Below are 25,597 nucleotides of genomic sequence, written 5' to 3' on the forward strand. Positions count from 1 at the left end.
TTTTAAAAGGTCTCAATATTTAGCTGCCTAAATTCTCTGCTTGACATTTACAGATAGTTCAGTCAAAATCTCGACTATCACAGTTACTGAGTAATAAACCAGTTATAAACACTTTATCTGCAAACAATACACCTAGGTAGGATTTGAGTACATCGTAACAGAACCGAGGAACCTCTTCCTGCTTCTTGCCAGGCCTTATTAAATGAACTTTGCTTTGTACACAAAACCAAACCTCCTACTCAAACCTTATGTATCACCTTCTTATGCATCGCTAGTCACTTTAAACAATGCCACTTCATATAATGTTTACCTACTCTACATTACTCATCTCATATGTATATACTGTACTCTATACCATCTACTGCATATTGCCTATGCCACACGGCCATCACTCATCCATATATTTATATGTACATATTCTTATTCATTCCTTTACACTTGTGTGTGTATAATGTAGTTGTTGTGAAATTATTAGATTGTTAGATATTACTGCACGGTCAGAACTAGAAGCACAAGCATTTCACTACATTCGCATTAACATCTGCTAACCATGTGTATGTGACCAATAACATTTGATTTGATTTGATCAGAAAGTGAAAAGTAACTGTCCAGTGAAAAAGTTTAAAGTTTAAAGTAACTGTCCAGTGAAAATACCCCTTTCAAAGTTTATATTCTGTTAACTCATACCCAAATAATATTTTTGACTCATCTTATACTCGTATTTGTGGCCGAAGCATACATTTGAGAAAAAAACACTTCAACAACCTCAAACTTGTATCTTAAACATTTAAAAAATGCTTGCTATTTCCTCAAAGATAATGACATCGTCCAACCTCATTGGGTGAGCTGGCCAATCAGCAATCTACTCGCATTCATATTTTTCATAACAGGTATACAGCCCCACCATTACAACACGGAAATCTGCTTTTCCACCTACGTAATTGCCTTTTTTGGAATTAATTATAGGTCATATTTCATAGAAATCTGGAAACGCTTGACAGTTACGTTAAGTTCCTTTAAGTGCTGCTGGTTTACTTTCTTGTAGGCACCACAGGTGTGTCAAATATTGTTGTGATAACGTTGGGGTGAATTTAAGTTCAAATGATACTGTCCATTGAACTGGCATACAACTCAGTTCACAAAATGATTGGATTTATGTGGATCAGACACCAACTCTGCTAAATAGATACATTGAGATATAGTTGTGATAGGAATGAGTCCTAACTTCCACCAACATAAAATGTTCACTTCGTCTCTTATTGTCATCAATGCGTTCGACTTTGAGTGGAAGTTAGGATATGCCCCGTAAAGGCTAATAGCGTAGATTCAGAAATGTGATCATAGTGTGATTCCCCCTCTTGTGTGTGTCTGTGGAGGAGGGAGGGTTGTGGTGCTTCTCTGTGTCAGACAAGTCCTGACCAAAAGTTGCATTTCCAGTTTAGCAGGTGAAAAAAAATACTGCTTTTACAACGCCCTGGTTTAGCTGTTGGCTAATATAAGTCTTTGCAGTTTGGTTGATTTCAAAATCCCCTGCCTAATGGGACAACCACAGAGCAGGCATTAAATGCATTCAACCTAAACAATGGGGATGAACCAGCAAGATCAGTTTTATTTGAGTTATTTTCAGTTTATTTATATATTAAGACAATTTATCAGCTAAATAGATTTGTTTTAAAGGCCTAATGCAGCGGTTTGAATATCAATATCAGATCATTTCTGGGTCACAATTAAAGTACCTTACTTTAATAGACTCCCATTAAAATGGGCAACAAAAAATGATCAAGCAAGAATATTTCTATCACTGTCTGGGAGTGGTCTGGGTGGGGGAGGGGAAAGCTGAGAGCTTTGGAACTCTCCTTGTATTTGGTCTATTAATCAATTGACTGCGTGGTGATATCACCATGGAATGCCAAACCTTAGTCCCATGAAAACCTGCTGATTAGAAGGTCCTGTCTAGATTGTATTTTCAACCAGCAACTATCGGGAAATAACACTGATAAAAAAATCACACTTCATCAGATGTTGACTTCACTGGGTCTTGAAACAAGTAATACAAAAATAATCTAAAAACGATGAGGGTCCAAATGATTGGCAGCCTTGTTTTTAATACTCTAGCACCCTGCCCTTGGGATTATAAGATTGGAGAACACGTTGGGGGGGAGTTTAAACCATTCCTCCATACAGAATCTTTCCAGATCCTTGATGTGCTTCAACTGCCCTTATGGACTCCCCTCTTCAATTCAAACTAAAGGTTTTCAATGGGGTTCCAGTCTTGCTTCCACTGGTCCTGTGGAAGTTGTTAAGATCAACGGCTTCATGAACTTTACCAAGTCTGAGGATTTTTTACCCAAAACCTGGTTACCTCTGCCAGGAGGCTGACACTTGGCCACAGGTGCATTTTCCAGCAAGACAATAACACCAAGCAGACATGAGAAATGGTTAGTTGACCACAAAATCGCCATTTTGCAACAAGTCTCTGGACTTGAACCCCATTGAAAACCTGTGGTTTGAATTGAAAAGGACAGTCCGTAAGAGCAGACGAAGGATATCGAGGATCTGGAAAGATGTGTGTTCTCCAATCCCATAAAACATTTCAGAAGAAGCCCCAGTTGAAAGGTATTGCCTGTTATTTATCTCTGTTTTTTTTGTTTCGTTTCTACAATTGTAAAGTGCCGTTAGGAAGTTGAAAAGGGCTATATAATGTTCCATGTATTTTTGGTATTGGAAACAGGGGTAGCAATCCTTTTGACCCCTATCGTATTTAGAAATAACAAGCTACTTGAGTAAACAATATATCTATGTGAGCAATTGTACTAGTGTAAAATAAATATATTTTTGAGCATGCAATATTGCTCAGTATTAGTAGTATTTATTTTATACACTCTTTTTTGCTGAGATCTTGATCACACACACACACACACACACACACACACACACACACACTTACACTCATGCACGTTCACAGGCACACACACAAACGCACACATACACACACACACTCATGCACGCACGCACGCACACACACACTCATGCACGCACACACACACACACTCATTCACACACACTCATGCACTCTCGTAAGTGTCATTGTGGCTTCTGGTTCTGACAAAAATGTCTTCAATGTGGTTCCATTAGTGTTTCCCATCTATGTACCTCATAGATACTGTACCTGGCCCTGGTTTCCCTCATCTGGTCTGGTGGAGCTGTGTTGCCTTGCCGTTATTACATCAGTCAACTGCATGCAGCTGAGGAGTATGATACATTACTGAGCAGCCTGTGTTTCTCCCTCTAAAAGCGTACTGACATCACAGTGGTGTAGGCAGGCTACATGGAACCCACCATGACTTCCTCTGGTTGTTACCTCAGTCTTAGTTCCTTATTTCCCCTGTTGAGCTCTATCTACGATGAGCTGGTTCTAGTGCCACCTCTGACCTCTGGTGGTCATTGGCTGTTAGTGATCATAAACTCCCTGCTTATCCTCGGGGGAGGGGATTCTTCTTTTGTCTTCTTCAATGTTCTGTGTATTCACTCTTGGTGTGTATAGTAACATGAATATGATCCTTGTGTAAAACTTACCATGGATCAGCTTCCAGAGACAACTCCCTTCATTCTACTCTACTCTTCATTCTAATTCTGATATGGTTATAAACTCCCTACTGTCTGTGTGTTGTAGTTCTGAGATGGTTATAAACTCCCTACTGTCTGTGTGTTGTAGTTCTGAGATGGTTATAAACTCCCTAGTGTCTCTGTGTTGTAGTTCTGGCAGTATGGGGAGTGGGTGGAGGTGGTGATCGATGACAGGCTGCCGGTGAAGGATGGGAAGCTGCTGTTTGTCCACTCTGCCGAGGGAGGAGAGTTCTGGAGCGCCCTGCTGGAGAAGGCCTATGCCAAGTAAGGAGGGATGAGGGAGGAGAGGAGAAGAGGGTGGTTAAAATAATTCAAATGTAAATGTGGGCTTTGCATTTCTTTCACTCTGTCTATGTATATGTTTGTGAGTGTTATGATATCAGTAAATCGCTCTGGATTAGAGCGTCTGCTAAATGACCAAAATGTAAATATAAAATTATATGTCTGTATGCTTATTGTAGAGTGATTTGTGGTCTTACATAGACTTTTGACACATAATTGTCAACCCTTGTTGCAGGTTGAATGGCTGTTATGAGGCTCTGTCGGGAGGCAGTACGTCAGAGGGTTTTGAGGACTTCACAGGAGGAGTGACGGAGATGTTCGAGCTGAGGAAGGCGCCCTCTGATCTTTACAGCATCATCAGCCGGGCCGTGGAGAGAGGCTCACTGCTGGGCTGCTCCATAGACGTCAGTACCAATACCCATACGCTGAACCGACACATGTAGCAGTGTTTGTACGTGTGTGTGTGTGTGTGTGTGTGTGTGCCTGCGTTTGTGTGGGTGTGTCTTCCCTGACCGAGTCCTTTCTCTATCCCCAGATCACCGGCAGTCATGACATGGAGGCCGTGACCTTTAAGAAGCTAGTGAAAGGCCACGCCTACTCATTGACAGGGGTCGACGAGGTGAGCCAATGTTTGATTGACACTAAGACGATAATCCCAGTTTGTTTTAGTGGGGTTCTAAACAGAGAGAACGATAATTACATCCGATTGGACAGAAAAGACAGCATTGAAACCAATGTGTTTCTCTTTGCATCAGTTTGATTGACTCAAGGCTGGTGATTTGCCCAGCTACTAAACATCTGTGTAATGAGGTATCCCTTCTCCATCAGGTGGTGTACAGGGGGAATAAGACCAAACTGGTCCGTATTCGCAACCCCTGGGGAGAGATAGAGTGGACTGGGGCCTGGAGTGACAAGTACGAGACAGAAGCTTCACTTTACACCTCTCATATTACATATCATGTGTCATATACCGTGTATTCAGACCCCTTGACTTGTTTCACGTTTTGTTACATTACAGCCTTATTCTAAAATTGATTAAAAATGCTGTACAGAACTTATAGATTTTTAATTTTATAACTGTCATATCATATATCATATAACTAGTGAGTTTATAGCTGTCATATCATATATCATAAAACTAGTGAGTTTATAACTGTCATATCATATAACTAGTGAGTTTATAGCTATCATATCATATATCATATAACTAGTGAGTTTATAGCTGTCATATCATATAACTAGTGAGTTTATAACTGTCATATCATATAACTAGTGAGTTTATAGCTGTCATATCATATAACTAGTGAGTTTATAGCTGTCATATCATATATGATAAAACTAGTGAGTTTATAGTTGTCATATCATATATCATAAAACTAGTGAGTTTATAACTGTCATATCATATATCATAAAACTAGTGAGTTTATAACTGTCATATCATATATCATAAAACTAGTGAGTTTATAACTGTCATATCATATAACTAGTGAGTTTATAGCTGTCATATCATATATCATAAAACTAGTGAGTTTATAACTGTCATATCATATAACTAGTGAGTTTATAGCTATCATATAATATATCATATAACTAGTGAGTTTATAGCTGTCATATCATATATCATAAAACTAGTGAGTTTATAGCTGTCATATCATATAACTAGTGAGTTTATAGCTGTCATATCATATAACTAGTGAGTTTATAGCTATCATATCATATATCATAAAACTAGTGAGTTTATAACTGTCATATCATATATCATATAACTAGTGAGTTTATAGCTGTCATATCATATATCATAAAACTAGTGAGTTTATAGCTGTCATATCATATAACTAGTGAGTTTATAGCTGTCATATCATATAACTAGTGAGTTTATAGCTGTCATATCATATAACTAGTGAGTTTATAGCTGTCATATCATATATCATAAAACTAGTGAGTTTATAGCTGTCATATCATATATCATAAAACTAGTGAGTTTATAGCTGTCATATCATATAACTAGTGAGTTTATATCTGTCATATCATATAACTAGTGAGTTTATAACTGTCATATTATATAACTAGTGAGTTTATAACTGTCATATTATATAACTAGTGAGTTTATAACTGTCATATTATATAACTAGTGAGTTTATAGCTGTCATATCGTATATCATATAACTAGTGAGTTTATAACTGTCATATCATATAACTAGTGAGTTTATAACTGTCATATTAAATAACTAGTGAGTTTATAACTGTCATATTATATAACTAGTGAGTTTATAACTGTCATATCATATAACTAGTGAGTTTATAGCTGTCATATCGTATATCATATAACTAGTGAGTTTATAACTGTCATATTATATAACTAGTGAGTTTATAACTGTCTTATTATATAACTAGTGAGTTTATAACTGTCATATCATATAACTAGTGAGTTTATAACTGTCATATTATATAACTAGTGAGTTTATAGCTTTCATATCGTATATCTTATAACTAGTGAGTTTATAACTGTTATATCATATATCATAAAACTAGTGAGTTTATAACTGTCATATCATATATAACTGTCATATCATATATGCTAAAACTAGTGAGTTTATAACTGTCATATCATATATCATAAAACTAGTGAGTTTATAACTGTCATATCATATAACTAGTGAGTTTATAACTGTCATATCATATAACTAGTGAGTTTATAGTTGTCATATCATATATCATATTACTAGTGAGTTTATAGTTGTCATATCATATATCATATTACTAGTGAGTTTATAGTTGTCATATTATATATCATATTACTAGTGAGTTTATAGTTGTCATATCATATTACTAGTGAGTTTATAACTGTCATATCATATATCATATTACTAGTGAGTTTATAGTTGTCATATTATATATCATATGACTAGTGAGTTTATAGTTGTCATATCATATAACTTGTGAGTTTATGGTTGTCATATCATATTACTAGTGAGTTTATAGTTGTCATATCATATAACTTGTGAGTTTATAGTTGTCATATCATATATCATATTACTAGTGAGTTTATAGTTGTCATATCATATATCATATAACTAGTGAGTTTATAGTTGTCATATCATATAACTTGTGAGTTTATAGTTGTCATATAATATAACTAGTGAGATTATATCATATATTTAGTGTGGTTTTAGCTGTCATATCATATATCATATAATTAGTGTTTTTAGCTGTCATATCATATAACTTGTGAGTTTATGGTTGTCATATCATATAACTAGTGAGTTTATAGTTGTCATATCATATATGATAAAACTAGTGAGTTCATAGTTGTCATATCATATATCATATTACTAGTGAGTTTATAGTTGTCATATCATATATAACATTACTAGTGAGTTTATAGTTGTCATATCATATATGATAAAACTAGTGAGTTTATAGTTGTCATATCATATATCATATTACTAGTGAGTTTATAGTTGTCATATCATATAGCATATCTAGTGAGTTTATAGCTGTCATATCATATATGATAAAACTAGTGAGTTTATAGTTGTCATATCATATATGATAAAACTAGTGAGTTTATAGTTGTCATATCATATAGCATATCTAGTGAGTTTATAGCTGTCATATCATATATCATATAACTAGTGAGTTTATAGTTGTCATATCATATATGATAAAACTAGTGAGTTTATAGTTGTCATATCACATATCATATAACTAGTGAGTTTATAGTTGTCATATCATATATGATAAAACTAGTGAGTTTATAGTTGTCATATCATATAGCATATCTAGTGAGTTTATAGCTGTCATATCAAAAATGATAAAACTAGTGAGTTTATAGTTGTCATATCATATATGATAAAACTAGTGAGTTTATAGTTGTCATATCATATATGATAAAACTAGTGAGTTTATAGCTGTCATATCATATATGATAAAACTAGTGAGTTTATAGCTGTCATATCATATATGATAAAACTAGTGAGTTTATAGCTGTCATATCATATATGATAAAACTAGTGAGTTTATAGTTGTCATATCATATATGATAAAACTAGTGAGTTTATAGCTGTCATATCATATATGATAAAACTAGTGAGTTTATAGTTGTCATATCATATATGATAAAACTAGTGAGTTTATAGTTGTCATATCATATATGATAAAACTAGTGAGTTTATAGCTGTCATATCATATAGCATATCTAGTGCGTTTATAGCTGTCATATCATATAGCATATCTAGTGAGTTTATAGCTGTCATATCATATAGCATATCTAGTGAGTTTATAGCTGTCATATCATATAGCATATCTAGTGAGTTTATAGCTTTCATATCATATAACTACTATTTGTTGTTGAAATACAGTCAGTGATGTGTTTTCATTGTGGATGTTTCAGCTCCAGAGAGTGGGAGGGTGTTGACCGCTCAGTCAGAGGGCGACTCCAGAACTGCAGTGAGGACGGAGAGTTCTGGTGAGTGTGTGTGTGTTTATGTGTATGTATGTGTGACACCAAGTCGGATGTCTTATTGGCCGATCGGTATGATACTTGAGAGTATGTGTGCGCTAATGCATCGTATACCTGACCGACTCTCCATCTCCCTCCCTCCCTTCTATCAGGATGTCGTTCAGTGACTTCCTGCTTGAGTTCACACGTCTGGAGATCTGCAACCTGACAGCAGACGCTCTGGAGGCCACCCAGCAGAAGAAGTGGAGCTCAGCCGTCTACCAGGGGGAGTGGAGGTCAGGCAGCACGGCTGGGGGCTGCAGGAACTTCCCTGGTGAGGAGGGAGGATGGAAAAAAAGAGGCAGGGAAGGAGGCAGAGAAGCAGGCAGAGAAGGAGGCAGAGGAGAGAGGGAAGTGGCCCAGGCAGGCTGTAGCAAAGAGAGAAGGATAAAGACAGTTACTCCTAGTCGCTGAGTAAAGGAATTGTTTTTCTCCCATGGTTAAGATTACGATGTGGGAGGGTAGGCTGAAGCTAGATATGTACCTAAAAGCAACTTCTACTGGATGCGTGAGGATAAAGAAATGGTGTCTAATAAACAGTTGATTAAAATGTTTCCTTCTCTAGATTCTTCTAATAACTGTTTCTCCCACAATCCCTAGCCACATTCTGGATCAACCCGCAATTCAAGGTTGCCCTGCAGCACCCCGACACAGCCGGCCAATCAGATTGCAGCTTCCTGGTGGCGCTCATGCAGAAGGACCGGAGAAAGAAACGCAAGGAGGGCAAAGACATGGAGACCATCGGTTTCGCCATCTACGAGGCAAGAAACTGATCTTTGTAGCTGGTTAAACTTTTTTCATTGAGTTTTAAAGTGTAAGCAAGGGAGTACGACAGTTTGTCCAAGAAACTGTTTTTGAACGAGTAGAATTGACTGGATGTTTCTATCTAACTCCTATCTTTTCTGTGTCTCTCTTCAGGTTCCTAATGAGGTATGTATATTCTGCTGGCCAGTATTCTTTGACGTTAGGTTGTAAGTTAATCTTGTGATAAGCTCTAAGAGTCCAGCATAACTATGATCCTGTTGGTCCATTTGCTAGATATTTAGAGTGCTTTAAAACCTTTTGGACAGTGTGTCATAACTGAAGAAGTGAAATTCTCCTCATGCTGTGGCAACAATGTGGTCTTAAAGGGGAGATCTGCAGTTGCTGCATCCATTTTTTGACTATTATGGTATGTAGGCATTATGGTATGTAGGCCGGCCTTGAAGAATAGAACTTAGAAATGAATCATGAGCTTAGTTCAACTGTCACCCCATCAGAACCCAACATATCAGCTTGTTTTACTTCAATGTTTGTGAACAAAGTCAATTTAAACAAACACCAAATAGCCTTTAAACATAGTTGAAACTATCATTTCTATATCATGGATGGTCTTTCCTTGCATCCATAGTCAAAAATTGTGAGTGTTTACATTTCTCCAGCACCGTCCCGCAGCGTTTTACTGAAATGGGGATGGGGAAAACGCTTTGTTATTGTTTCAACTGCTGATTGCCTCTTTAAGGTCAAAGCTCAGAGGTCAAGGGTTTAGATATTTACTTCCCTCACAGTTGGGGTTAGGTTCACCTAGAAGGGGGTGCAATGAACTCAACTTCTCTGAAGTGAACTAACTTGCCCACAGTGCTTTCTTTTCAGTATGTGGGCAGATCAAGGGTTAGAGGTCAAGGGTTAGAGTTCACTCACAGAGCTTTCCCTCCTCTCCATCCTCTTAGTACATGGGTTAGGTTCACCTAGTTTAACTAACTCACTCATACTGCTTTCCCCTGCCCTTAGTATGTGGGCAGATCAGGGGTTAAGGGTTAGAGGTTAGAGGTCAGGTGTTAGTGAGTTCACCTCCCTCACAGGATTTTCCCACTACTCTCTCTGTCCTCTTAGTACATGGGTAAATCAGGCGTCCACCTGAAGAGAGACTTCTTCCTGACGCACGGTTCCAGCGCCCGCTCTGAGCTCTTCATCAACCTGAGAGAGGTGAGCTCTCGCTTCCAGCTGCCTGCCGGGGAGTACATCATTGTCCCCTCCACCTTTGAACCCAAGAAGGAGGGAGACTTCGTCCTCAGGGTCTTCTCTGAGAAACCTGCCAACTATGAGTGAGTGATGGAGAAGTGAGAAGTGGACAGGAAATATGATAGGTTGATATGGAAATTGTGGATGGTATAAGGTGATGCATTTGATTGAAGGATATTGATACTTGTGTTATTTTCTGTCTGTTAGGGAGCTGGATGATGATGTCACAGCTGAACTACCAGTAGAGGTGAGTGGAGGAGACATGGGTTGTGTCCCAAATGTCACCTAATTCGCTAAATAGTGTGGTGCTTTTGATTAGGGCATTGGTTGAAAGTAGTGCACTATATAGGTATTAGGGAGTCCATTTTTTATACACTATTCCTAAACTAATCAAAGTGAAGAGTTTACATTCCTCTGTGAGTTTACATTCCTCTGTGAGTTTACATTCCTCTGTGAGTTTACATTCCTCTGTGAGTTTACATTCCTCTGTGAGTTTACATTCCTCTGTGAGTTTACATTCCTCTGTGAGTTTACATTCCTCTGTGAGTTTACATTCCTCTGTGAGTTTACATTCCTGTGTGAGTTTACATTCCTCTGTGAGTTTACATTCCTCTGTGAGTTGACATTCCTCTGTGAGTTTACATTCCTCTGTGAGTTTACATTCCTCTGTGAGTTTACATTCCTCTGTGAGTTTACATTCCTCTGTGAGTTGACATTCCTCTGTGAGTTGACATTCCTCTGTGAGTTTACATTCCTCTGTGAGTTTACATTCCTCTGTGAGTTTACATTCCTCTGTGAGTTTACATTCCTCTGGGAGTTTACATTCCTGTGTGAGTTTACATTCCTCTGTGAGTTTACATTCCTCTGGGAGTTTACATTCCTCTGTGAGTTTACATTCTTCTGTGAGTTTACATTCCTCTGTGAGTTTACATTCCTCTGTGAGTTTACATTCCTCTGTGAGTTTACATTCCTCTGTGAGTTTACATTCCTCTGGGAGTTTACATTCCTCTGTGAGTTTACATTCTTCTGTGAGTTTACATTCCTCTGTCTGTTTCAGACCGAGCTGGACGAGAGCCAGATCGACGCTGGCTTCAAGAGTCTGTTTAGACAACTGGCTGGAGAGGTGAGGAGTCGTGTTGGGCAATGAGGGTAGAGCAGAGTGAAGGGTCTGACATAGTCTTTTCTCATGGTCTCTCTGTTCGGCCTACAGGACATGGAGATCAGTGCCACAGAGCTGCAGACTATTTTGAACAGGATCATGACCAAGCGTGAGTCCACAGGAATAGAATAAGTACACAGCATTCTACTCTGTATCTGTATGTGTGACTAAAACCCAGCCACATGCCTTCAGCAGAGACCTAAACTGTCGGTCCTTCCATGCAGAAACTTTACAGTGGAAATATGTAAATATTTGGATTTAGATATTACAGGTGCAGTTCGAAAACGCAAAAACGTGTTTTTCCACTTCTCTCATTCTTTCTCCATCTTCCCCTATCTCTCTCTTCCTCTCTCTTTCTCGCTCTCTCTCTCGCTCTCCGATACAGACAAAGATCTGAAAACAGATGGATTTGGACCAGATTCCTGTCGGACTATGATCAACCTGATGGACGTATCCTTGGTGTATTGATGCATTTTTATACAGTATTACTCCTCTCTGTCTGTCTCTCTGCCTCTGTCTGTCTGTCTGGTCTGGTCTGGTCTGTCTGTCTGTCTGTCTGTCTGTCTGGTCTCTCTGCCTCTGTCTGACTGTCTATAGCTCTTTAAACAAGGTTCCTTGACCGTGTCCTTCAGACTGATGGTAGTGGTAAACTGGGATTGACAGAGTTCCATGTGCTGTGGGAGAAGATCAAACGATACCTGGTGAGATTAGTTTAAACATCTGTTCTGCTATTCACCTGAGTCATTCTGTGAAGCTGAGCCTTCTCTCTCTTCATGAGTTCCTTGTTGGTGTTCCTTGTCTAGTCTTGGTAGAGCCATTCCACTAGTTTCTTTATCTTTGTCTTCTTCCTCTCTCTTTCTCTCTCTCCAGACTATATTCCGTAAGTTTGATCTGGACAAGTCAGGCACCATGAGTTCCTATGAGATGAGGATGGCTCTGGAGGCAGCAGGTAAGTACAGCCCAGTCCCTCCTTTCCTTAAACCACGACCCACTTCCTTTGTAGTGAATCATCACTCTTTGTATTCAATCATACAAACCAGGACACCTGACTACACCCGGACACCTGACTACACCGGACACCTGACTACACCGGACACCTGACTACACCGGACACCTGACTACACCGGACACCTGACTACACCGGACACCTGACTACACCTGACACCTGACTACACCGGACACCTGACTACACCGGACACCTGACTACACCCGGACACCTGACTACACCGGACACCTGACTACACCGGACACCTGACTACACCGGACACCTGACTACACCCGGACACCTGACTACACCGGACACCTGACTACACCGGACACCTGACTACACCGGACACCTGACTACACCGGACATCTGACTACACCGGACACCTGACTACACCTGACACCTGACTACACCGGACACCTGACTACACCGGACACCTGACTACACCGGACACCTGACTACACCGGACACCTGACTACACCGGACACCTGACTACACCCGGACACCTGACTACACCCGGACACCTGACTACACCGGACACCTGACTACACCGGACACCTGACTACACCGGACATCTGACTACACCGGACACCTGACTACACCCGGACACCTGACTACACCGGACACCTGACTACACCGGACATCTGACTACACCGGACACCTGACTACACCTGACACCTGACTACACCGGACACCTGACTACACCGGACACCTGACTATACCTGACACCTGACTACACCTGACACCTGACTACACCGGACACCTGACTACACCGGACAACTGACTACACCGGACACCTGACTACACCGGACACCTGACTACACCGGACACCTGACTACACCGGACAACTGACTACACCGGACACCTGACTACACCGGACACCTGACTACACCGGACACCTGACTACACCGGACAACTGACTACACCGGACACCTGACTACACCGGACACCTGACTACACCTGACACCTGACTACACCGGACACCTGACTACACCGGACACCTGACTACACCGGACAACTGACTACACCGGACACCTGACTACACCGGACACCTGACTACACCTGACACCTGACTACACCGGACACCTGACTACACCGGACAACTGACTACACCGGACACCTGACTACACCGGACACCTGACTACACCGGACACCTGACTACACCGGACACCTGACTACACCGGACACCTGACTACACCGGACACCTGACTACACCGGACACCTGACTACACCGGACACCTGACTACACCGGACACCTGACTACACCGGACACCTGCAGTCTGACCCACGGGATCTTTATGAAAGCATATCTAGCATTGAAATGGTTCCCACCTTTGGTCTGTGTGTTATTTCCCCAGGGTTCAAGCTGACAAACCACCTGTTCCAGCTGATCATACTGCGTTACACTGAGGCCGACCTGGCAGTTGACTTTGACAACTTTGTTACCTGCCTGGTTAGGCTGGAGACCATGTTCAGTGAGTCATTTTGTCATATTTCCATACCTTTTTCCCCATTAAGTCCTTGTATTAATAAACTCACTTCAAATTGGCCATCAAACAATACTTGTCATAGTCTTGACTGTTGAGAATAATAATATGTATTTGCATGATTATATGACGTACTGTACATTTATGAGCGCTTGAAAACAGGATAGCGATTTCTTACAATTCTCTCTCCACTACTTTACAGAGACCTTCAAGACGTTGGACACAGATGCTGATGGAGTCATACAACTCAACTTCTTCCAGGTCTGAAGATCTCACATTTCTATCAATCTCATCTGTTTACCTGGTGTATACAGGAACCAGTGGAGGCTGCTATGGGGAGGACGGCCCATAGTAATGGCTTGAATGGAGTCAATGGAATGGTATCAACCAATGGAAACCACGTGTGATACCATTCCATTGACTCCATTCCAACCATTATTATGAGCCGTCCTCCCCCCAGCAGCCTCCACCGACAGGAAAAGGGAGAGATTTGTTTTTCTATCCCCTCTGTAGAGTGGAGGGAAGTTGGGATTTATTTTTGCAGTGGTCAGATTGTTTACCTCCTTTCGCTCTCCACCTTCTATCTGCAGTGGATCAGCCTGACCATGTTTGCCTAGAGATGGACTGACCCTCTGATGTTACGGCACCAGGCTGCACTCATGTCCTTTCAGAAGTGCCTTTCCCTGGACCCTCCTCTCCACGCTGCAGAGGTCCATGGATTTTAAAAACTCTTGGAATGTTTACAACATTTAGTATGCGGGTCATCGTGTGCTAGAGCCTTGCCTGTTACCTTAGAAACAGAGGGGGCCGCAACATAAAAGTTGGTGGGAGATTTTTATACTGATTCCTATTGGATAGGAAGGAAACTGCCTAAACTGTTTGTTTACATCTTATGCCAAATTTCATTGATGCCTTGTGTCATATTTTCAACATGGCGGCTTCCTTTCAGCAGCCAGTGTTTGTCAGTAATAGGTGAAGGGTGTGGTGTTAGTATGGAGTTTGCTGGGTCAAATGATTTCCTCTGCAGAGAGGGGGCAAAGCGCTGTTGTTTTTCGGAAGTACTTGATCATCCTTAGAGAATCGAATCACCCGCATGACAGTTTTATCATAGTCGGATATATCAATACTTTTCAATGGAAAAACAAACAATAGTAATGCTGCTGGGGGGGGGGGGGTGCCACAGACTTCAAGGATATGCCTTTATTTTATCTCATCTTTCAGTGTTCAAGGGGAACATAAATCATTTGATTGTTATTTTTGTATTTGAATGTTGGTTACAAGGGATGACTGATTTGATTGGAATAGCAGGCCTGAAGCTGATGCATGTGATGTCAGATGTATTGATGTAGGGGAGCTATATAACCTCTATGAAGGTAGAGAAAAATGCACGTATCTTGGCGGAAAGAGAAATAAACAAACCTTTGAAAGTATCGATTGAGACATTTTCCCATCTTGCCAAATAGACTGATATTGAGGAGAGCAGAAGCAGTATGACACTCATATTACCATTACACTATAGCTGACATTTCCTGTGTGGATGAATGCCAAAATGTCTTAAATACAATCACACGACTGTTGTTTACCATGTACACTCTGGACTTGTTATGCCATCTATCATGGAATGATCTAACTTCTCTATATCTATCTTTTCAAAACTTTAATAAAAAACTTTCTGTACACAATTATATTAATGTGGATATGTCATTATTGGGGTTTTGAGCGAGGCTAAAAATGAATATCAGACTCATGGAATGAGTCCCATTGTTAATATCAACCTGTGAATAATTCTCATGTTGCTTCCTCAATCTTTTCTGGACAACATTTTACACGGGAGTGTCATCGACCAATAAATTGGCCAATTGCCCCCAATTAAAACAGAAGACTTGATCACATGAATAAATAAACTTTAGTAGCCACATTCATATTTTAAAAAAAGGACAAGAGCAGAAATAAATACTTCATGATGGCTAATGTACATCTATAGACAGGACACACACATTAAGACATGTACAGCAGATTCATCACATTCTCACTGTTACGTTAAATATAGACAGGATACACACATTAAGACATGTACATCTATAGACAGGATACACACATTAAGACATGTACATCTATAGACAGGATACACACATTAAGACATGTACAGCAGATTCATCGCGTTCTCACTGTTACGTTAAATATAGACAGGATACACACATTAAGACATGTACATCTATAGACAGGATACACACATTAAGACATGTACAGCAGATTCATCACGTTCTCACTGTTACGTTAAATATAGACAGGATACACACATTAAGACATGTACATCTATAGACAGGATACACACATTAAGACATGTACATCTATAGACAGGACACACACATTAAGACATGTACAGCAGATTCATCACGTTCTCACTGTTACGTTAAATATAGACAGGATACACACATTAAGACATGTACATCTATAGACAGGATACACACATTAAGACATGTACATCTATAGACAGGATACACACATTAAGACATGTACATCTATAGACAGGACACACACATTAAGACATGTACAGCAGATTCATCGCGTTCTCACTGTTACGTTAAATATAGACAGGATACACACATTAAGACATGTACATCTATAGACAGGATACACACATTAAGACATGTACATCTATAGACAGGATACACACATTAAGACATGTACAGCAGATTCATCACGTTCTCACTGTTACGTTAAATATAGACAGGATACACACATTAAGACATGTACATCTATAGACAGGATACACACATTAAGACATGTACATCTATAGACAGGATACACACATTAAGACATGTACAGCAGATTCATCGCGTTCTCACTGTTACGTTAAATCGAGACATTTACATCTGCAGATCAATATTAAATTAACACCATCTTCTAATAGACAATAATAATAGCAACAATAACAAAAACAATAACTAAAATAGAATCCGCCCGTAGAGCTGCTCACGGCAGGAATGTACACTAGCTTAAAAAAATAGGAAGAATGTTTTAAAAAGTGAGAGGGACTCAACAACTGAGGGTGAGGCGTCAGCCAGTAAGTGGCTGTTTCACACAGCTCTCAGATCAGGCACTTTAAAGTCAAACGCAGGTCATTGGGTTTCATAGCTTCAAGGCGGTCGGTTTCTACTGATTCAGGGCCAGTTTCACAATAGAAATATAATTCCTAGAAGGGAAATAGCCCCTCAGATCACAGCAATTTGACTGCACCCTTCATTGGTACACTCAAAATGGACACCAGCCAACCCGTCAGCTACCCACTGACTTGAATGGGGATGCCCACTGTAGGAAATATATTTCTATAAGATTGGTGGTTGGTTCCATTCGTTCATTTAGGCGTTGGTGTTGTTGTACTCCATGCGAGTGACCATGGTAGAGACCAGTTTCTGCAGCTGGATGGAGCGGTGCTGGCCTGTCTCCAGGACTTCCTTGTGGTTGGCCTTCTCCTCACTGTCATAGTCCATCACAGCCTTGTTGGTGATCAGGGACAGGGCGAACACTCGCATGCCGCAGTGACGCGCTACAATCACCTCATGAACTGTACTCATGCCTGAGGGAGGGGGAGAGGGAGAGAGAGAGAGAGAGCTGCATCAATTATATTTTTACTCAATATAAGAGAACAATTTGAGTTCAATATTTCCAATGCATTGTGAAGGTGTTGATTAAACTATTGCAGGGAGGCAGGGAGAGAGGAGACGTACCGACAGCGTCAGCTCCCAGTTTGTGCAGCATGCGACACTCCGCAATGGTCTCGAACGAGGGCCCGCCCAGGACACAGTACACACCTTCACGCAGGAAGTCACCGTAGCCCAGCTCCTGTCCCACATCCACAGCCAGCTGCTGCAGCTCTCTGTCGTACGCATCAGACATACAGGGGAACCGCACGCCGAACCTAGGAGAGAGGGAGGGTTAAACCTCAATGCCACAACTATTGCACGTGCAAACAAGTTCAACAAAATTCTCTCTGTCACACACAACACGCAAGCTTGCCAAGCCTACCTGTCGTCGTTAGGTCCAGACAGTGGGTTGTTGCCAGCGAACCCAGGCATGTTGATGTGGTCTTTCATGATCATGATGTCTCCCACCTTGAAGTCCTGGTTGAGACCGCCAGCAGCGTTGGTCAGGATTACTGTCTCAACACCCAGCAAGCTGAAGATACGCATGGGCAGGGTGATCTAGAACACAAACACATGGTCAATTCATCACAAACGGTAGAACACAACACAATGTACAGCTAATACATGAATACTCTATTGCAGGATTCCTGATTTGATATGCTAAGTTTGTATTCTCAAAACTTCTATAACTAACATTGAATCATTTTTTCAGTAAAACAATTCATACATGACACACAAGAGCGTAAAAAACACAACGTGGTCATATGTGACCTGTATTCAACTGGTGTTGTAAAGCACATTGCCCCTGATAAAGGAAAAACAAAGAATATATCTTCTCTACATATCATGTGAAGTAATGGAAAGAGCAGCGGATGTCTGCCTGCCACAGTCACTAGGTAGTAAACAGACATGATAGACGTACCTTCTGGATGGCGTATCCCTCGTAGAGGTGGAAGCGACCCTGCATGCACACACATGGCCTTCCCTTCAGCATCCCGAACACCAGGCGACCAGCATGTCCATCCACTGTAACACACAACCACCAATTAGAATGCACCGACGACACACGGCAACCAATCAGAAAACATCTTATGGAACCATGTGTTTTTCCATAGGCTATAACTTGAGTTTTTCCTGGTTTTCCTTAGACACGACCAAGATAATCTTGGACCTACACATCTGCAATGCCGATTCACCACACAAGAAAACAAGTTGACAGGCATAATATTACACCTGTGCTCTGGGGGAAGTTGGGGATGTCCTTGTAGTTGAAGGCCACCTGGTCTTTCAGCATGTCAGCCAGTCCTCCCATTCCTGAACCACACACAATGCCCACCAGGGGGCGAACGGAGGTCTCGGCCAACAGCCAGTCTGCTGTGCCCTTGCAGTCCTCATAGCTGATCCTGAAACACAGAGGGAGATATACTGTAGGTTAGAATAAAATACCTACTTCTACTATTACTTTCTAAAATAACAGATGTGATGGTCGATGCTATCACGACACATAGCTGATATGCCCTGGGGTGTGTCAGAGTGTCTATGGGAAGTTGAAGTGTGTGTGTGCCCATTGAAACACGTGCATGTGCGCACACACACACATTCATTCAGAGTCACGCTGCCTCAGCCTGAGTCCTCCTCTTATTTTTTATTTAACCTTTATTTAACTAGGCAAGTCAGTTAAGAACAAATTCTTATTTTAAGAACAAATTCTTATTTTGAATGACAGCCTAGGAACGGTGGGTTAACTGGTCTAGGAACAGTGGGTTAACTGGTCTAGGAACGGTGGGTTAACTGGTCTAGGAACAGTGGGTTAACTGGTCTAGGAACGGTGGGTTAACTGGTCTAGGAACAGTGGGTTAACTGGTCTAGGAACAGTGGGTTAACTGGTCTAGGAACAGTGGGTTAACTGGTCTAGGAACAGTGGGTTAACTGGTCTAGGAACAGTGGGTTAACTGCCTGTTCAGGGGCAGAACGACTGATTTATACATGGTCAGCTCAGGGATTCAATCCAGCAACCTTTCAGTTAGTAAATAGTTAATTAACGCGACAATACATACCTTTTTGGGTTGACCCAACCAAATACACATAGAAATGTGTGTTATAAATCTGTCGTTCTCATTGAAATGTGCATTATGTGCGCTATTGCTATGCTTTCTGATCTCAGGTTTCGTTTTCGCATCTTATACTTTCGGTTTTATACATCGGCTTCAAAAAGCTGAAATAACAATATTTTGGGTTTTGGAAAATATATTTCACAGCAGTTTAGACGGTACAATGGTCCTCTACTCTGTTTGTCACATAAACAGAAATTGGGCAAATTTGAGAAACCAGGAAATGGCGAAGCCATTTCTGAATAGCGCAAATGTTGAAATATGCCTCCAGGATAGGAAGTGTGAATTACATTTGATGAGTATTTATAAATATTTCGGTTCAGTATATAATACCGACATGATTTAATCAAATATTATGTTGAAATATAATGACTATTTAGATTTTTCTCAATAATTTTGGTTTTTAAAAACAGCAGTACATCTGGTTATTCCTTTTCAGTAATGATGTAACCCGCGTGTACCTCACTTCCCCTATCCCATTCAAGAACCCCACTTCATTTCGTAGCCCATACAAAATCTTGTCAGGTGTTGTGCAGAAAATCTCCCCCTGCCAGAATCCCCCACCCCTTCGCGGTCTTCATTGCTGCGACTTGCTTGCTAGTTGAGATTTATGCTTTTCACTCCGTTGTCAGTTTAGCCTACATTTCACTGATCTTAGTAGCCCCCCCCCCCCCCCCCCCCGCTTGTCCCATCTGCTGCCCATTGCGCATGTAACGTTGACGCCGAATCGCCAGAGCTACACAAACCCATTTCGGGGGTCTCATCTAAAAATAAACACTACTATATAGTCCACGTGCACACTTGACCATATGCTATACTAGTCCTACAGTAGCACCACGTGTGAATAAAAGTAGCGGGTAAGTACTGGCAGGTAAAATACAACGATAGAATGATGCAATGTCCCCCTACGCACTTGCCCGCGGAACAAGATGTAAAGAACGCGTCTAGAACATGAATGGAATGAATGAAATAATAACCTAGGCTACTCACCCGGTACTTGACTCTGGAAACATTCTGAAAAGTAATGCGACTGGAATCCTCTCAAAAGCAGCGACGTATCAATTGGCTCAATGTAACAGCAGCAGATAGACTTGACTGGCGGCAAAACCTCTGCGGAAAAAAATCCTTAAAAAAACAAAAATTTCAAATAAATAAATTAAAGTGGTATTTTAAATAATGTTAGATGATCTAAATGGTCAAATCATTCATTTGAAAACCGTTGAGCTGTATAGTAGTCTTCTAACTAACAGTTTTATAGTAGATGCTCTTGTATCTGGTCAGCAAATGCAACTGTGCAATTATAGCCCGAGCCCTTCTCTGTTACCCCTCCTCCTGGGTGACGCAAATACATCCGGACGTTTGGATTGGACCATACCGCACACGTTAAAACTACGCAATTCTGGACAGGAGGAATGCATGGTGTCTGATAGAAATATGTTCCATGTCTGTTTGAGTTAATTTATTCTCACCCAAAACCTGACACACCCCTTCAGAATAGTCAGAATGTTCAAATAAATATTTGGAAACCAAGGGGTGTAGCCTAGGCTAATGCCTATAGGCTATGCAATGTGTCAAACGAGTAGTCTGCTGTTGATCATTCACAAAAGGGACAGTAACAAATCGTATCCTAATATCTTGTTTATTTTTCAGCACTTTCATAGATTTTTAGATACGATGATGGGGATTCCCATAAGGAAGGGTTAGTGCTATCCAGAATCCTTGGGACGTCCATAACCTAAACCCTAACCTTAACCCGGCTAATCTTACCCTGACCTTAACCCTTACCTTAACCACTTTACATTTCAACTTCAATGGGGTAGGGAGGTTACAAGAATCCAGGAAAGCACAGACCCATAAGGAAGTGACTCAGCAGCCTGGACAGGAATATCATAACTCACATGTGACTCCATTTACTTGTCTCATCACACCCCACCGATTATTATTGCATTATTTGGGTTAGGCACCGATTGGCTCAAAGAAAACATGAGCAAAAATGTTGCAACCTGAACTTTACCAGAATTTACTTTCAGCAAGCACAGCACTTTTAACAAGACAGCCCCCACAATAATTTTATCATCAATTTCTCTCAGCCAATCACCAGTCATTTGTGTGACTTCAGTGCAGCTTTTGACGTTATCGATCATAGTCTGCAGCTGGAAAAAACGTATGTGCTATGGCTTTGCACCCCCTGTTATAATGTGGATAAAGAGCTACTTGTCTAACAGAACACAGAGGGTGTTCTATAATGGAAGCCTCTCAAACATAATCCAGGTAGAAGCAGAAATTCCCCAGGGTAGCTGATTAGGATCCTTGCTTTTTTCAATCTTTACTAACGACATGCCACTGGCTTTGAGTAAAGCCTATGTGTCTATGTATGCGGAGGACTCAACATTGTACACGCCAGCTACTACAGTGACTGAAATGAATGCAACACTTAACAATGAGTTGCAGTTAGTTTCGAAATGGGTAGCAAGGAAAAAGTTAATTCTAAATATTTTCAAAACTAAAAGCATTGTATTTAGGACAAATCATTCACTAATCCCTAAACCTCAAATATATCTCATAATGAATCATGTGGATATTGAGCAAGTTGACGTGACTAAACTGCTTGGAGTAATTCTGGACTGTAAACTGTCATGGTCAAAACATATTGATACAACAGTAGCTAAAATGGGGAGAAGTCTGTCCACAATAAAGTGCTGCTCTGCCTTCTTAACAACACTATCAACAAGGCAGGTCCTACAGGCCCTGGTTTCTACCTTCTTAACAACACTATCAACAAGGCAGGTCCTACAGGCCCTGGTTTTGTCACACCTGGACTACTGTTCAGTAGTGTGGTCAGGTGCCACAAAGAGGGACTTAGGAAAATTGCAGTTGGCTCAGAACAGGGCAGCATGGCTGGCCCTTAAAAGTACACGGAGAGCTAACATTAATGACGTGCATGTCAATCTCTCATGGCTCAAAGTGGAAGAGAGATTGTCTTCATCAATACTTGTTTTTGTAAAAGGTGTTGACAAGCTGAAGGTACTGTGCTGTCTGTTTAAAATACGAGCACACAGCTCGGACACCCATGCATACCCCACAAGACATGCCACCAGAGGTCTCTTCACAGTCCCCAAGTCCAGAACAGACTATGGGAGGCACACAGCACTACATAGAGCCATGACTACATGGAACTCTATTCCACATCAGGTAACTGATGCAGCAGTAGAATCAGATTTAAAAAACAGATAAAAATACACCTTATGGAACAGCGGGGACTGTGAAGCAACACAAACGTAGACACAGACACAGGCATACACACACACATGATAACATACGCACAATACCCATGCATACACACACACACATACACACAATGACATACGCACTATACACACACACACATGGATTTCTGCATTGTAGATATGTGGTAGTGTTGTGTGGGCCTGAGGACACAGACTTAGTGTGTTGTGACTTCTGTAATGATTGTATTGTAATGTTTTGTAAATTGTATAACTGCCTTCATTTTGCAGACCCCAGGAAGAGTAGCTGCTGCCTTGGCAACAGCTAATGGGGATCCATAATAAATACAACAAATACAATACCAGAAATGAGCAAAGGCAGAGAGAAGTAGCTCAACACTCTTTAAATCTTAGGATCTACAAGTACTTCCAAATATAGGAAATCAACTCGAAAACATGTGAAAGGATCCGTGTGTAACGGATGCCACTTCCCTCTTTCCCCTGTTTGTAGTGTAGGCTACCACCTTGTACATACAGTAATGGAAGGCAATATAAAGTGTTACTTGACACACTGTAATTGTGAGATAAGCACTCTTGGTGAGATAGTGTGTCATATAATAAGATTCTAACTTCCCTTCTAGGCCTATAGACTATAAACCCACTTTACACCCTTTGATATGGAGCTGGGTTATCACTAGACGGGTAGGAAGGTTATCTTGTGAGTTACAAATTAAACATTCCTCCTGGTGTTTTAAAAAAAATGTATGACACAACTGTTCCTGGCTCCACTATAGTCAACATGAAGGAGGACAATGACCTACTAGGTGATACAACACCGTCAGTAATGCTCAGTGCCAGGTTACAGATAGACTGTTAAAGTTCCATAGGTCATGAGATTCTCTTTATTCTTGACTATTATTAGAACTATTACTGTTGTATTACTGGTGTATTATCACATTACTTGATTATTATACATGTACCTTATACATGTAAAGTCTTCAACCAAGCCTCTCAAACTAAAGCCTATCTTTAAACCAACACTGTTACACAAAGCCTACCTACCTAGGCCTCAATAGACCTTTGACTTTATACAACATGTGATCACGATGATAATCCAAAAATGTATATATATATATATATATCTGGTCTCTCTTTTTGTATGATTTGGCATTCAAAGTTAGTGGCAAGCTTCAAGGAGGTTGCTCAATATTTTTGTACAGTCCCAGTCAAAACAACCAGTTGCCTGTTTGCCTGTGTTTACAGGCCAATACAGATCAATATAAATGTTCTGGAGCCTTCTAAAGCACCTGTCACTGTGGTCCTATTCTCTTCCCTTGTTGCATCACATCTCAGATGGAAAAAAACAGCACAATATTTAGATGACTAGACTGACCAGCTGACGGCAGTGGTGTGTGTGTGCCCCCGTGCATGTTTGTTTGTCTATGTGCGTGTGTGTATGTGTATGCACACGTGTGTGTGTGTGTGTGTGTGTGTGTGTGTGTGTGTGTGTTGCGGGCAGGGGGAGGTGGGTCATAGATGAGCCTTTAAGGGAAAAAACACATGATTTCAAGATAACATGTTTTACATATACAGTGCCTTGCGAAAGTATTCGGCCCCCTTGAACTTTGCGACCTTTTGCCACATTTCAGGCTTCAAACATAAAGATATAAAACTGTATTTTTTTGTGAAGAATCAACAACAAGTGGGACACAATCATGAAGTGGAACGACATTTATTGGATATTTCAAACTTTTTTAACAAATCAAAAACTGAAAAATTGGGCGTGCAAAATTATTCAGCCCCTTTACTTTCAGTGCAGCAAACTCTCTCCAGAAGTTCAGTGAGGATCTCTGAATGATCCAATGTTGACCTAAATGACTAATGATGATAAATACAATCCACCTGTGTGTAATCAAGTCTCCGTATAAATGCACCTGCACTGTGATAGTCTCAGAGGTCCGTTAAAAGCGCAGAGAGCATCATGAAGAACAAGGAACACACCAGGCAGGTCCGAGATACTGTTGTGAAGAAGTTTAAAGCCGGATTTGGATACAAAATGATTTCCCAAGCTTTAAACATCCCAAGGAGCACTGTGCAAGCGATAATATTGAAATGGAAGGAGTATCAGACCACTGCAAATCTACCAAGACCTGACCGTCCCTCTAAACTTTCAGCTCATACAAGGAGAAGACTGATCAGAGATGCAGCCAAGAGGCCCATGATCACTCTGGATGAACTGCAGAGATCTACAGCTGAGGTGGGAGACTCTGTCCATAGGACAACAATCAGTCGTATATTGCACAAATCTGGCCTTTATGGAAGAGTGGCAAGAAGAAAGCCATTTCTTAAAGATATCCATAAAAAGTGTAGTTTAAAGTTTGCCACAAGCCACCTGGGAGACACACCAAACATGTGGAAGAAGGTGCTCTGGTCAGATGAAACCAAAATTGAACTTTTTGGCAACAATGCAAAACGTTATGTTTGGCGTAAAAGCAACACAGCTGAACACACCATCCCCACTGTCAAACATGGTGGTGGCAGCATCATGGTTTGGGCCTGCTTTTCTTCAGCAG

At 40.7% G+C, this 25,597-nt stretch overlaps 2 protein-coding genes across 3 annotated transcripts in view; one reads left to right on the top strand and one right to left on the bottom strand.

The window, feature by feature from the left end:
- The window catches only part of LOC110531583 (calpain-1 catalytic subunit), a 34,862-nt gene extending 19,135 nt beyond the window's left edge, over positions 1–15,727 (top strand). Inside the window, exons 5-22 of one of the 2 annotated variants that reach the window (XM_036987391.2) lie at positions 3,758–3,891; positions 4,145–4,313; positions 4,445–4,528; positions 4,738–4,823; positions 8,303–8,377; positions 8,524–8,684; positions 9,011–9,171; positions 9,329–9,340; positions 10,283–10,494; positions 10,619–10,658; positions 11,469–11,534; positions 11,622–11,679; positions 11,956–12,020; positions 12,203–12,271; positions 12,441–12,519; positions 13,914–14,030; positions 14,245–14,303; positions 14,633–15,727. In XM_036987391.2, coding sequence (XP_036843286.2) covers positions 3,758–3,891; positions 4,145–4,313; positions 4,445–4,528; positions 4,738–4,823; positions 8,303–8,377; positions 8,524–8,684; positions 9,011–9,171; positions 9,329–9,340; positions 10,283–10,494; positions 10,619–10,658; positions 11,469–11,534; positions 11,622–11,679; positions 11,956–12,020; positions 12,203–12,271; positions 12,441–12,519; positions 13,914–14,030; positions 14,245–14,303; positions 14,633–14,659 — 1,674 coding nt within the window. In that variant the 3' untranslated portion in view covers positions 14,660–15,727. Of the gene's footprint in view, positions 1–3,757; positions 3,892–4,144; positions 4,314–4,444; positions 4,529–4,737; positions 4,824–8,302; positions 8,378–8,523; positions 8,685–9,010; positions 9,172–9,328; positions 10,495–10,618; positions 10,659–11,468; positions 11,535–11,621; positions 11,680–11,955; positions 12,021–12,202; positions 12,272–12,440; positions 12,520–13,913; positions 14,031–14,244; positions 14,304–14,632 lie in introns of those variants that run through there. The other variant, XM_090183609.1, reaches the window with a different exon arrangement.
- Positions 15,728–15,929: 202 nt separating this feature from the next.
- On the bottom strand, positions 15,930–21,134 carry LOC110531584 (purine nucleoside phosphorylase). Its single transcript, XM_021614853.3, has 6 exons — positions 20,791–21,134; positions 18,923–19,092; positions 18,612–18,715; positions 18,072–18,247; positions 17,774–17,964; positions 15,930–17,622 (listed from the first exon to the last, which is right to left on the bottom strand). The coding sequence occupies exons 1-6, from the start codon at positions 20,811–20,813 to the stop codon at positions 17,405–17,407; spliced, it is 882 nt and encodes a 293-aa protein (XP_021470528.3). The 5' UTR covers positions 20,814–21,134; the 3' UTR covers positions 15,930–17,404.
- Between the last annotated feature and the right edge of the window lie 4,463 nt (positions 21,135–25,597).

Source organism: Oncorhynchus mykiss, chromosome 9 (genome assembly GCF_057628025.1).
Source record: "Oncorhynchus mykiss isolate SJ-2025 chromosome 9, ASM5762802v1, whole genome shotgun sequence".
Lineage (NCBI taxonomy): Eukaryota > Metazoa > Chordata > Actinopteri > Salmoniformes > Salmonidae > Oncorhynchus > Oncorhynchus mykiss.